At 45.5% G+C, this 11518-nt stretch overlaps 1 protein-coding gene across 1 annotated transcript; it reads right to left on the bottom strand.

Annotated features, from left to right (window-relative positions):
* Window positions 1-390: 390 nt before the first annotated feature.
* On the bottom strand, window positions 391-9431 carry PRRG1 (proline rich and Gla domain 1). Its single transcript, XM_056862054.1, has 3 exons — window positions 9402-9431; window positions 2365-2525; window positions 391-921 (listed from the first exon to the last, which is right to left on the bottom strand). The coding sequence occupies exons 1-3, from the start codon at window positions 9418-9420 to the stop codon at window positions 397-399; spliced, it is 705 nt and encodes a 234-aa protein (XP_056718032.1). The 5' UTR covers window positions 9421-9431; the 3' UTR covers window positions 391-396.
* Between the last annotated feature and the right edge of the window lie 2087 nt (window positions 9432-11518).

The raw sequence follows: 11518 nt of genomic DNA, 5'->3' as shown, positions 1-11518 counted from the left end.
TTTCAGCATAAAGTCCCTAGCACAACTTGCAATTAACCATGACATCTGAAATATTCAGATTATAAAAAGCCTCTTTTTTGGGGGGGGGGTGTAAATCCTTTTTCCATCTTTGCTGTTAGAAATCTTTATGCTCACCACAAAAGCACTTTCGGCAATAATGTAAAGAAACAGCAGCCAACGGAACCGGCATCCTGGAAAGTCTGCAGATTATTGCTTTGTCTCCCTCTCTACAACACTCTGTTGGGATGGAAGTGCCACACAACAAACCAAAATTGGAGGAGAGGATGGAACGGTAACAGATTAGTAGACCTTCAAACGTTAAACTGCAATATAGTGCTGGGGAAAAAATTAGGGTTTTCTCTCTTTAATAAAGAAGGTACTAGTGTTCTTCCTACTTCACTTGATACCAGTGGCAACAGAAGGCACCGAACTGCCATTAACCAAACGTGCATTCACTATCTCCTCATACTGTGGAGGTGGATCCATGTGGTTTGCAGTTTCATTTCTTCTCATTCCATTTTCACCAGCAACTTCTTCATATGATGGAGGTGGGTCACAATTTGACAGCCTTGTTGACACAGAATCTGAACGTCCATCTGTGTAGCTCAGGTATCCTGGAGAAAGTCCATTGCCTTCAAACATGTCTTCTTGAGGAGAATGAAGAATGCTGAGCGGCACAGGAAGAGGACGCCTCCCATCAGTAGCAGTCCTGTCACTTGTAGCTTCTCTGGCACTGTCACGTGCATACGTGGATTGTCTACGCATTTTCTTTTTGAGGAGGCATCTCCATGTGATAAAGATGATGATGAGAATAACAAGAAGGCCAATGATTAATGGGAAAACAAGGTAAAATGGATACCAGTTATATCCAGTGTTAATCTCCCCGTGGATTCCTCTTGTATAACTTTTCCAGAATTCTCTCTAAAAACAAGCCAAAGAAAATGATTGAGAGTATTTTCCTCTCAAGTTAAATGAACAGAAGTTGATTTCCCAGCAAATAGCACAAAAAATTAACTTGCTACAGATGTGAGCATGAATTGTTAGGAAAGGGCTTCTGGCAACATATTTTGATTTGGGCTGACCCATCAGAGGCTTTTCTCACTTCTAACAGCAACCACATTCTCCTCTCATTATCACCCTGAAATGTCACCTCTGTTTTCAAGAACCCCTTAGAAGTGAGTATATGTGTGTGGTCCCTTTTGTCCCCCCCTTTCCTTACAGCAGGTGTTAAAACCTAAACCTCCAGCTCCTTCAGGACAGAAGTGCGAGGTGGACAAATGAGGGCTACTTTCTCATGCCTGGCTTCTCCAAAGCGAATTTAGACCCAACTAATCAACAGGCATTATTCACACACATATCTGGTACAGATGTGTTTTCTAACCACACACGGTAAACAACATAGAGAAGTGAATATATTTTCTGCGACCAGCTATGGAATACAATAGTCTCCTTGAGATAGTAAATGAAATCTAATCTATATGTTACTTAAGTACGTAGAACACAGATGTGTGCTCTAACATGAGCTGCAGATGTTCCTACTACAAATGAAAGTGTCTGAAGAAAAGTCCTAGGTAATTCCATCAAATGATGATTTAATATGGAATGCACTTTGAAGGACAGCCTTAAGCATATTTACTGGCCTGCATATTTAACAGTGAAACTTCAATTTCCATTAACACATTTATATTTAAAACTGTCCATGTTACAATGCTGCTGCCATTTTGGTCCCCCTCCCCCCCTTCACCTCCACCGCTCTGAGGCCACCAAGCAACTTCTTTATTTATGGCTGCAGGTTTTGATACAAGAGGTTAATCAGATGAAGCAGTAATTAATATAGTAATCAGTATTAATATAGCATTAGAGGTTCTTAAGTATAGTATCTGATAAATTGACTTTATTACCAGTTTTCAAGAGGTTAGTAATTGATTATATGGCTGGTGTTGGCACACTTTGCATGTGTGGAATATCAGTATGTATGGGTTGTATGAATGTATGTAGGATGTGTTTTGTTGTTTTAAAAATAAAATTTATATTAAAAAAGAACTTAATCAGATGTACTTGCATGTGAGATCCACAGATTTCAGTCCCCCAACAAAGATAGTGAAACTGACTCACTCCCTGTAAATCTGATAGTTCTGGACTGATTCAGAAGGAAGTTTTCCACAGAGGAGCTGGCTCACAGAAAGACCTATCTAGATCCAAGACTCTGTAAGCGACTATACTTCTCCAGTTCTTTAAATAATTATTTTTGTACTGGGCCTTTTCTTTTGCAAGGTAACACAATATGTCACTACTTAATTCTAATACTTGATTACAATCTAAACTATGAAATTTGCCTCCTGCACCAGTTCAGATGGAACTTACAGTTTTTTCATCATTTTCAAAAGCTTCCCTTGCCTCTTCATAGTCACAGCGTTCTTCCATGCATTCACGTTCAATGTTTCCTTGCTTAAGTTCTTCCAAAAATACATTTGCTCGTGGATATCTCTTTAAGACAGAGTTTGCTTTAGCATCTGTGAGGAAGACTGAAGAAAAAAAAAAGTAGTATTTGAAAGTGCTTTAAAGCGTTATTTACATTTCCTAAGTTTCAGATGAGTTTCTGGGGTAGGAGCATATTAGGCTTGCGCATATCGGTAAACCTGAGCCAAAAATACACCTAAAATTGCAGTTTTCCCTAATTTCGGTGTTAGGGTTTACTGGAAAACCCCCAGAGGGAATTAGCCAAATAGGCGATTCCTGAAAAGCCCTAATATACATTCGGTTTTTCAGGCTTCGGCCGTCCCCCTGCAGAGCCCTTGTTGCAAGGAGAGTAATCTCCTTGCTTCCTAGCCTGCTGGGGGTAGCCTACCTTGATTTTTGCTAGGGAGGAAAACCTAAATAGGGGAAGGGAGGAGGGCCACGAATTCTCAGTGGCCAGTAGGGTACCCAGGTCAGCAAGAACAGTGTTCTTTGGCCAATCACAGAAGCTGGAATTCTTTTCAAACGTTTCTGTGCTTGGCCAAAAACTATAAAAGCAGGTCTGGTTCCCAGACCAGGCCACTCCTCACAGAGGTTTGAGAGAGTTTGGTGGCAGAGCTTAGCTTTAGCTCCTGCTGCCTGATTCTCCCTCTAAATCCTGGTACCTCATCCTGATCTGCTGGATTACAGCCTGCTGCTTGGATTGGATTCCTTCCTGCCTGCTTCCTGGAGGAGAAGACATCGAAGGGTTTGAGGTATCACCGTTTTCTTTTTAAACCAGTTGTTGTATTTGGGGCTCATTTTCTAAATTTTGCTAGAAGCCAGCAGGACTTGGCCTGCTGGTTGGTCAGGGGGTTGCTAATTTGAGGGGCTGATTTGATTGTTTTTTGGGGGGGATCCTTCCATTTATACACGGTTTGCTTGTTGCTCTTTCACAGTTCCACTGTTGGGATTTTGGGCCTTGTTTTCTGAATTTTGCTTGAAGCCAGCAGGCCTTGGTTGGTGGGTTATTTTGCTAGTTTGCGGGGCTGATTTGATTGTTTGGAGGGGCACTGCTCAGTGGTTGTTGTTGTCATTGTTCTCAGTTAGCTTAGAGAGGTTTTTCCTGGCAGTTTGGTGTCTTCTTGTGTTCTCTGGTCTGCATTAGCTTTTGGTGGTTTATAGCACTCTCTTGGACGTTTTGCTGTGTTGTTCAACCAGCCACTTCACAGACACAACTAGCTTTAATAAGGACCTATTAGGAACTTGTTGGGTTACATTTCCCTCAAGTTTAAACCATAGCTGTAGGGATGTAGTTTCTTACTGATTAGGCTTAGTTAGGTCTTTAAAAGAGCGAAGGACATTGATTTCCAAATAGTTAAATAGCTCAAAAATTTATTGATAATCTATCCTGGCTTGTATTTAAAAAACAAACAAGAAATTATTAAGCAGGACTGATTGTAGTATAGGAAAGGTAGCTAGGCCCTTAACTTCCCTGCATTACAGATAGCCAGAGTTTGGCCCGGGGGAAAATGAGTGGGTGTCATGAGTCAGCCTGCAGAGACCTCCTCTGACGAAGAGGAAGTAGAGGCCAGAATAGAGGATCAGCCAAAGTCAGGAGGTGACTCGCCATGCCTGCAGCCTGCCAGCTCAAGGACTCCAGTTGGACCTGACACCTTGCAACATGCAGTGACTCCAGAGGCCTCGCCAAGGCCACTGGAGCAGAAAACAGGTTCGTCTGGCAATGCAGCAGAGACGGCAGAGTGCTAGGCTGAAGGCTTTACACAGGAACCTTTCCAGTAGCAGTGATGAGGAAGAGCAGGGCTGAAGCACCACCTGTGAACTCAGCCTCATCAGCATCAGCTGGCTCTGCTACAGCAGCAGGGGAAGGGATTTAAGCCATCAGTTAGGCTTGGCTGTTGTGCAAGCAACTTGTCACCAACCTCCTGGTGTACCGGCCTTGTTTCCCTGCTATCCTTTGGATTCCTGGTACCCTGACTTCTTGGACTGGCTCTGACTAACACCTTGGACTTCCCTTGCCTGTATTGATATCTCGGACTCTACCTTCACTGTGAATGACCTTGGACTGTTCCCCAGACTACGCTTACAACTTACAGCCCTCGCTCCTCGCCTGCACCACGACAGTGGCAGGGGTGTAGGTCAGAAGGCCAGGGAGCAAAGCAAAGGAGAAGACTAGAGGGGAGGGGAAGGGCTGCAGACCTGTGTGGAGAGCAGCTCCAAAGCTGCCATCCACCACCCCAGCCTCTGGCTGGATTGGTGCGATGAAGAATCCACACAGTGCTCTCTTTGTCGAGGGGGCCTCTGGAGCTTCCCCACCCGCACAGGGGAGGATGAGCAGCCTGGGCTGTCTTTGGGTCTGAGCTTCATGGACACAAGTCTTTCGGAGCTCACTCCGAGGACCAGGAGGATGGCAGAGGAGCTTGCAGAGGTGCTGGGCCAACCATCGCCTTTGCCTCCTTCACACCCCAGCAGTCCTTCCAAGGGGAGACAGGAGGAGAGGGTGGAGGAGGCATAAGAGGTACAGATGGAGGTGCACCCAGAGGTGAGGCCATCTCAACCCCTCCCCCCACCATCTCTCCCTGTCCCCTAGACATGGGGTGTCTGCCCTGAGCTCCTCTAAGAAGGCTGCTCCGGTGGCACCCACAGAGGCTCGGCCACATGGGTGCCCTCTCACATCCTCGGTCTGGAAGCACTTCCAGGTGGTGGAGGAGCCACATTACGCAAAGTGCCCACTATGTAGGGCCTAGGTTAGTTGAGGGAGAGACCTTCACCAACTCTCGACCTCCGGACTCCAGAACCATCTGACAAAGGACCACCACGTGGTGCTTCTTCAGGGGGAGAGTGAGGCTGGTGCACCGGTGGCCAAGGGGCCAGAAGCCAGCCGAGGGGGGAGTCGATCACTGCCCTCACCTCATGTTCTCCCTGCTGCACACAGTGCAACAGCTCCAGTAGGGAAGGGATGCCAAGCCACTATGTCTGAGATGTTTGGTGAGGATGGCGCTAGTAGGGTGCCAAGAGGCGAGATGATTGCCTTTGATGGGCTGCTCTTCAACGTCGTAGAGAAAGTTGGCTTCCGAAGGGCATTCCATGACCTGACTCCCTAGTACACGGCCCCTGCTCACACCACGATGAGCAGGGCTGTGATATCCTCATTGTACAGGGCTGCCCGGGCATATGTGAAGGCAGAGATTTCCTGCCAGGAGAACCGACCTCTGAAGTAGCCTGCAGTTACAGCATGGGTACCTCTCCCTAACTGTGCACTGACGGCAACTCAATGAGGTTGTGGGTGTGGAGAGCAGTGCTAAGCAGGGTGAGGGCCAAGGAGCCAGCTATCGCTAGGCTATGCTCCACACCGATGTTTTCGATGTGGTGCACATGTCAGCCAACATTGCCGCCACCATCAGGCACCAGTTAGCATCCTGGGTAGGCAGGGACATCACGGTGGGCTTCATGGTAACGGATAACGGCAAAAACATCAGGGCGGTAGCAGCGGCATTGGGCCTGGAGGCCTGGATTTAGGTGTGGCCCACCTTCTCCACCTTGTGGTGAGGGATGCCCTGGGCCTGGGCTCCTCAGAGGAATCCAGACTGGATGCCATGACTTATGATTTCCAGCATCTCATCATGAAATGCTGGCATCTCACAGGTCATTTCTCATGATGTCTGAAGGACAACTTTCTGATGCGTGAGAAGCAGACCCAGGAAGGTGAGCTGGAGCACTGCCTTAAGAGTGATGTCAGTGGTCTCTTGGGATTATGTGAAAAAGACTTTGGAAGTGATGAACTTTGGAGGAAAATTTAGAAGAGGTATAGATGCTATATATACTAAACAACAAGTGAAAATATTGGTTAATGAATCAATGTCAGGAGATTGTAATATACAGAAAGGGACGAGACAAGGATGTCCACTTTCTCCTTTACTTTTTCTTTTGGTTTTGGAGCCCTTATGTTGTAAGATTCGTGAATCCAAAGAGGTAAAGGGACTAAAAACAAACAAACAGGAATACAAATTGAGAGCATTTGCCGATGATTTATTATTGATTCTAGATGATCCTAACCAATCTGTGGTTAATTTGAAAGAAATTTTGGACTTTTACAGTACAGTTTCAGGATTTAAAATTAATCAAGAGAAAATGCAAATGATTTTTAAGAATGTTTCTGGCTTAGAACAACAATATTTTATTGCAATGACAAACTGGCAGAAAGCAACTAAAGTCAAATACTTGGGAATATGGATCTATATCAAATTATGGGAAGAAATAAAGAAAGTTATGTTGATTTGGACAAATAAGCATTTATCCCTGTTAGGCCGCATTTCTACAATACAAATGAATCTATTACCAAGATTATTGTTTTTGTTTCAGAATCTTCCTATCATATCCCAAGTAAAGTATTTTAATACCTGGAAAAAAGATTTAATGAATTTTATTTGGCAAGGTAAGAAACCAAGGATTGCGTACAAATACTTGATTGATTCAAAAGAGAGCGGTGGATTTGGATTTCCTAATTTTAAATTATATGCTGAAGCGGCTGCTTTAGTATGGCTCAAAGACAGGATGGATCTAAAAAATATTTGTTTACTGGACTTGGAGGGTTATGACAATAGAAGTGGATGGCATGGTTATTTGTGGTACAATAAAGTTAAAACCCCTGCAACATTTCAGCAACATAGGGTTAAATCATCCCTCTACAGGATATGGACTAGATATAAAAATCTACTAGAAGTAAAAACTCCGTTATGGATTTCATCACAAGAAGTGTTAACTTTACGCCCACTAAATCCTGCACAATTTGTAATTTACCAGGATCTTTTGAAATGGGAAGGTACAAAATGTTCACTTAAAGCAGTCATGTCCAAAGTCCGGCCTGGGGGCCAATTGCGGCCCCTGGGCCGGTTTAATACGGCCCCCCAGCCTGTTTTGCAGAGAGAGAAAAGGGGGCGTGTGGGGGCTGCGCATGTGCTTTGCATCCCCGAACGAGAGGGCGACGCTTGGGTGGAAGGTCGCCTCGATTGGCTGTCTCAGCCCCACCCCCCGGAATGAAGGCCAGCGAGTCTGAAACCCTAGAGAGGCCACTTCCTTCTTACCCAGAGCCCGCGTGTGGGGACGCGGCCTTTGTTGTTCTGACGCATGGAATAGCAGCAGCAGCTTCTCCCAAGTGGGTCAAGGGGGATCCTGAGGATGGGTTGGGGGGGGACTCGAGGGTGGGAAAGGTGGCGGGGGGGAAGGGAAATGCAAGGGAGGTCAGAGGCTGGCCCCAATCCGGGAGAGGAAAGACACCCCCCTCACACACACACACACACACACAAACACCGAAAAGCCTGCGAGTGGGGGGGCTGCTCCGTCTGGCTCTCCTTTTTCCTCCTTCATCTCTGCAGAAGGCTGGGGTGGGGGGAGATGCAGCCCCTTCCCTGCATTGAGGAGGCCTCGCGAGGGATCCAGATTTGCAGGGTGGGTGGGAGGGAGGAGGGGAGAGACTGGATGGGTCTTGAGTGGGGGGATTGTGAGTCAAGGAAAGGCAGGGGGGAGAGCGGGCTGGATATGGGGGCGGGAAGTGTTTGGAGTCAGACCCCCCAGCAGGTTCTCTCCAAGGCAAGTGGCTGCTTCAAAAGAAGGGATGGGGTGGGGGAAATAAATGACTCCTGGCATGTATCGTGTTTGGAAACGAGGCGCGTTCAGACGGGGCCGAGTCTGCAGAGGACACCCCTGTTCATTCCGGAGGTCAAAGCCCCGAGCAGAGAGCAAAGAGGTCAGAAGGAAAGAAGAAGAGAAGGGTTGGTTTCTATATGCCCACTTTCTCTACCACTTAAGAGGGCTTACAATCGCCCTCCCCTTTCCCTCCCCACAACAGACACCCTGTGAGGTAGGTAAGGCTAAGAGAGCTGTGACTAGCCCAAGATCACCCAGCTGGCTTCGTGTGTAGGAGCGGGAGAAACAAATCCAGCTCACCAGATTAGCCTCCACCGCTCATGTGGAGGAGTGGGGGAATCAGACCTGGTTCTCCAGATCAGACTCCACCGCTCCAAACCACCGCTCTTAACCACTACACCACGCTGGCTCTCATGGGGAGAAAAACTCCACATTCCTCCTTGCACGGGAGATGTCAGAGTGTTTGAATCTTGGACTCAATGAGAATGAAAACCAGTTTATTTCCTGGCTCAGATGAGGGGAGGACAGAATATCCCCGGCATGGTTGAAGGGAGAGAGTCGACAGTCCCAGAGAGGCACATGAGCGGGGGGGGGGGGGAGGAAGAGTTCCTCCCTACAGAAGGAAGGTTGGAGATTTAGAAGCTGGGGGGCGTCCGGTGAGCTTAAAGGGGTTTTGGGGAAAGGAAGGAATGTAGCCATGGTTTTTGTGGTGCAGTCTGTGGTTATGGGCATAGTAAGTATGCCGTTGCAATAAACTTTGCATAAAATAGTTAATTTGCATTTAATTAATTTAATTAAGAATGTCAGGCAAAATGGTCGGCCCTCACGAATGTTCACTTCATCAAATCTGGCTCTCTTTGAAAAAAGTTTGGACACCCCTGACTTAAAGAATATGAAGAAGTTAAAGATTTGCTGTCTTGGTTCCAGTATCATCAAATAAACTTGGTTTTTTTACAAGACTTGAAAATAGGATTTTCTAAAACTAAATCAACTTTACAAAAACTATTACTGGATACAAATGATCATCTTATATCTAAGATATATAAATTACTGTTAGAACTTGATTGTGAACAAGAACGAATAAAACCTGCAATGATTAGTTGGGCGCAAATGTTGGGACATGAAATAAGTACTTCATGTGATCATATCTGTGTCAAGTCAAGCACAACAATGAAGACTTTTGGTGGAACAGAAAAATATCTACAAGGAATATGGGCATACAAAGGAGAGGAAAAAATGCACAAAACAAGATGCACCAGACATAAATTATAACCTAGAAAATATACACAAAAGCTTACCACTGTCCATGTTTAGCATTGCCCTCTGTAGGTTCCTGTAACACAATAAAAAGCCCATTGTCAATTAATGTGAAACCAGAGAACTCTCATTCACTTGATTATACTTCTTAATAGTTATTTAGTTATAGCATAACATGCTTTGCACAGACGTGTAGCTTAGCTCCAGTGTTTCATTTAGCACCACTAAATATATAAAGAAGGTGCAAAACTGTTCAACAAATGCAAAATGTATCTCTTTTTTTCTTTTTAAAAAGTATTTTTTTACGTTTAAAACCCTAAATGGCCTAGGGCTTGAGTACTTTAAGGACCACCTCCTTGCATACTGTTCAGCCTGCCAGTTAAGGTCTGCCTACAAGCCCAGATCTTGTAGTGGGTCTGCCTGCCAAAGCCTCCTTGGATGAGGAGGAAATGGAGGAAGCTTGCCCCCGCCCTTGGAGGCTACAGGAAGACCCACCAGACAAGGTAGAGACTCCGTTTGATGCAGAAGGGGAGCCTCAGGCTGAAATCAGTGCACTGCGCCCTTGGTCTCTCAGCCCAGGCTCTGAGGCTGCAACAGAAGCACTGCTGCCACCAGGCCCACCTCCAGAGTTGCCAGAGCCTTTGGAATGCTGGGGGGAAAGGGGCTCAGGGGGAGAAGCAGGAGTGGGGCCGTAAAACGTGGTCAGCAGCCAAGTACCAGTCAACCTCTGCCTGTGAGCTGAGTCTCCACAGGATCAGGGCTGACAGCCCCAGAGGCTGCTCAGCCAGTGTGGAGGCGTTGCACCTGCTCTTGATCAAGGTTTCCCTGATAAAAGCAGCCAGAGCAGAGTGAATCAGTGTGGAAACAACTCGTTCACAATCCTTGTGCACTTGCTGGTGTGTTGCCCCTTAGAATGCTGTGTGCTTGACCTTTGGACTGGATTCGAACTTTGTTGCTTTGATTTACCTTGGACTGTGGCCTGGCTTGTGCTTTCTGGATTTGCCCTCCTGTTTTGGTGACTGAACTGCTAACTACTTGTGTGCTGACCGTTGATGATGCCTTGGACTATGCTTACTGCCTGTTGCCCCAGGTGCCTGCCTGAACCCAGACAGCTCTCTGCGTTCTTTCCTTCAGCGGTGACATGGGTGGTGACCAGAGACAGGGCTTTTTCTGTGGTGGCACCTCGTCTGTGGAATGCACTTCCCCGTGTGGCTTGTATGGCGCCCATGTTGCATTTTCTTAGGTGCCAGGACAAAGCATTTTTGTTTTCTTAGGATTTTAATTAAGGGGTTGATCTTTCAAAATAGTTTTATAGTGTGCTCTTCGTTAAATTCATTTTAAGATGTTAGTGACTTGTTTTTTAATGCTGGGTTGTAGTTTATAACTTTGAATGTTATGTTTTATTATGCTATTTTGTAAGCCTCCTTGGGAAGTTTCCCCAGGAGAGGTGGCATAAAAATACACTAAATAGATTTTAAAAATTAACAATTTTTAAATTAACCCCTCTAATTTCTGTGTATAACTTGATTATATAAAGAGCTTAGAACTGAAAGTGGGTAGATTGCATCTGAGTAATACTACAAAATGTACCAAGATGTTTTTAAAACGAGGAACAAGATCAGAAAAGTGCAGTCAACCACAGTGCTAAGTTTGTACGGGTTTTCCATAAGTTCAAATGTCTGCTAAGTCCCAAAACACCCTTGGAAAAATTCCATTACCTATTCATGAGACAGCGCTGGCTGGAGCAAGGGAACTAGTCACAACAACAGAGACCAGTTTCACAAAATGCTGTTACCGCACACAGAAAGGCAAGCGTGTCGCCCAGTGCACTTCCGTCTTGTTTACCTTTCTGTTTCTCTGTTTGTTGCTTTTGTAGGTTATGCAAATCTAATTGGTATAAGACTCTGAACTATAACGATGTATACAGAAATAAGTAATAAAAAGCACCCTGACTTGAAGAAAGAACCTAAGGGATGCCATTCAATCTTTCCTACACAATCTACATGACCAGATTCTAGAGAACAGATGCACGAGGCAGCTTCACGTGTATTTCATGTGTGAATTCTTATGAATACAAACTAACTGCCAACTGTTTTATTTACATGTATAGTCTGGCTTTCTCACTGAGACTCAAGGTGGATTACATAATGTAAATCAA

Source organism: Euleptes europaea, chromosome 16 (genome assembly GCF_029931775.1).
Source record: "Euleptes europaea isolate rEulEur1 chromosome 16, rEulEur1.hap1, whole genome shotgun sequence".
Classification (NCBI taxonomy): Eukaryota; Metazoa; Chordata; class Lepidosauria; order Squamata; family Sphaerodactylidae; genus Euleptes; species Euleptes europaea.
This window is presented reverse-complemented; position numbering and strand designations above follow the sequence as displayed.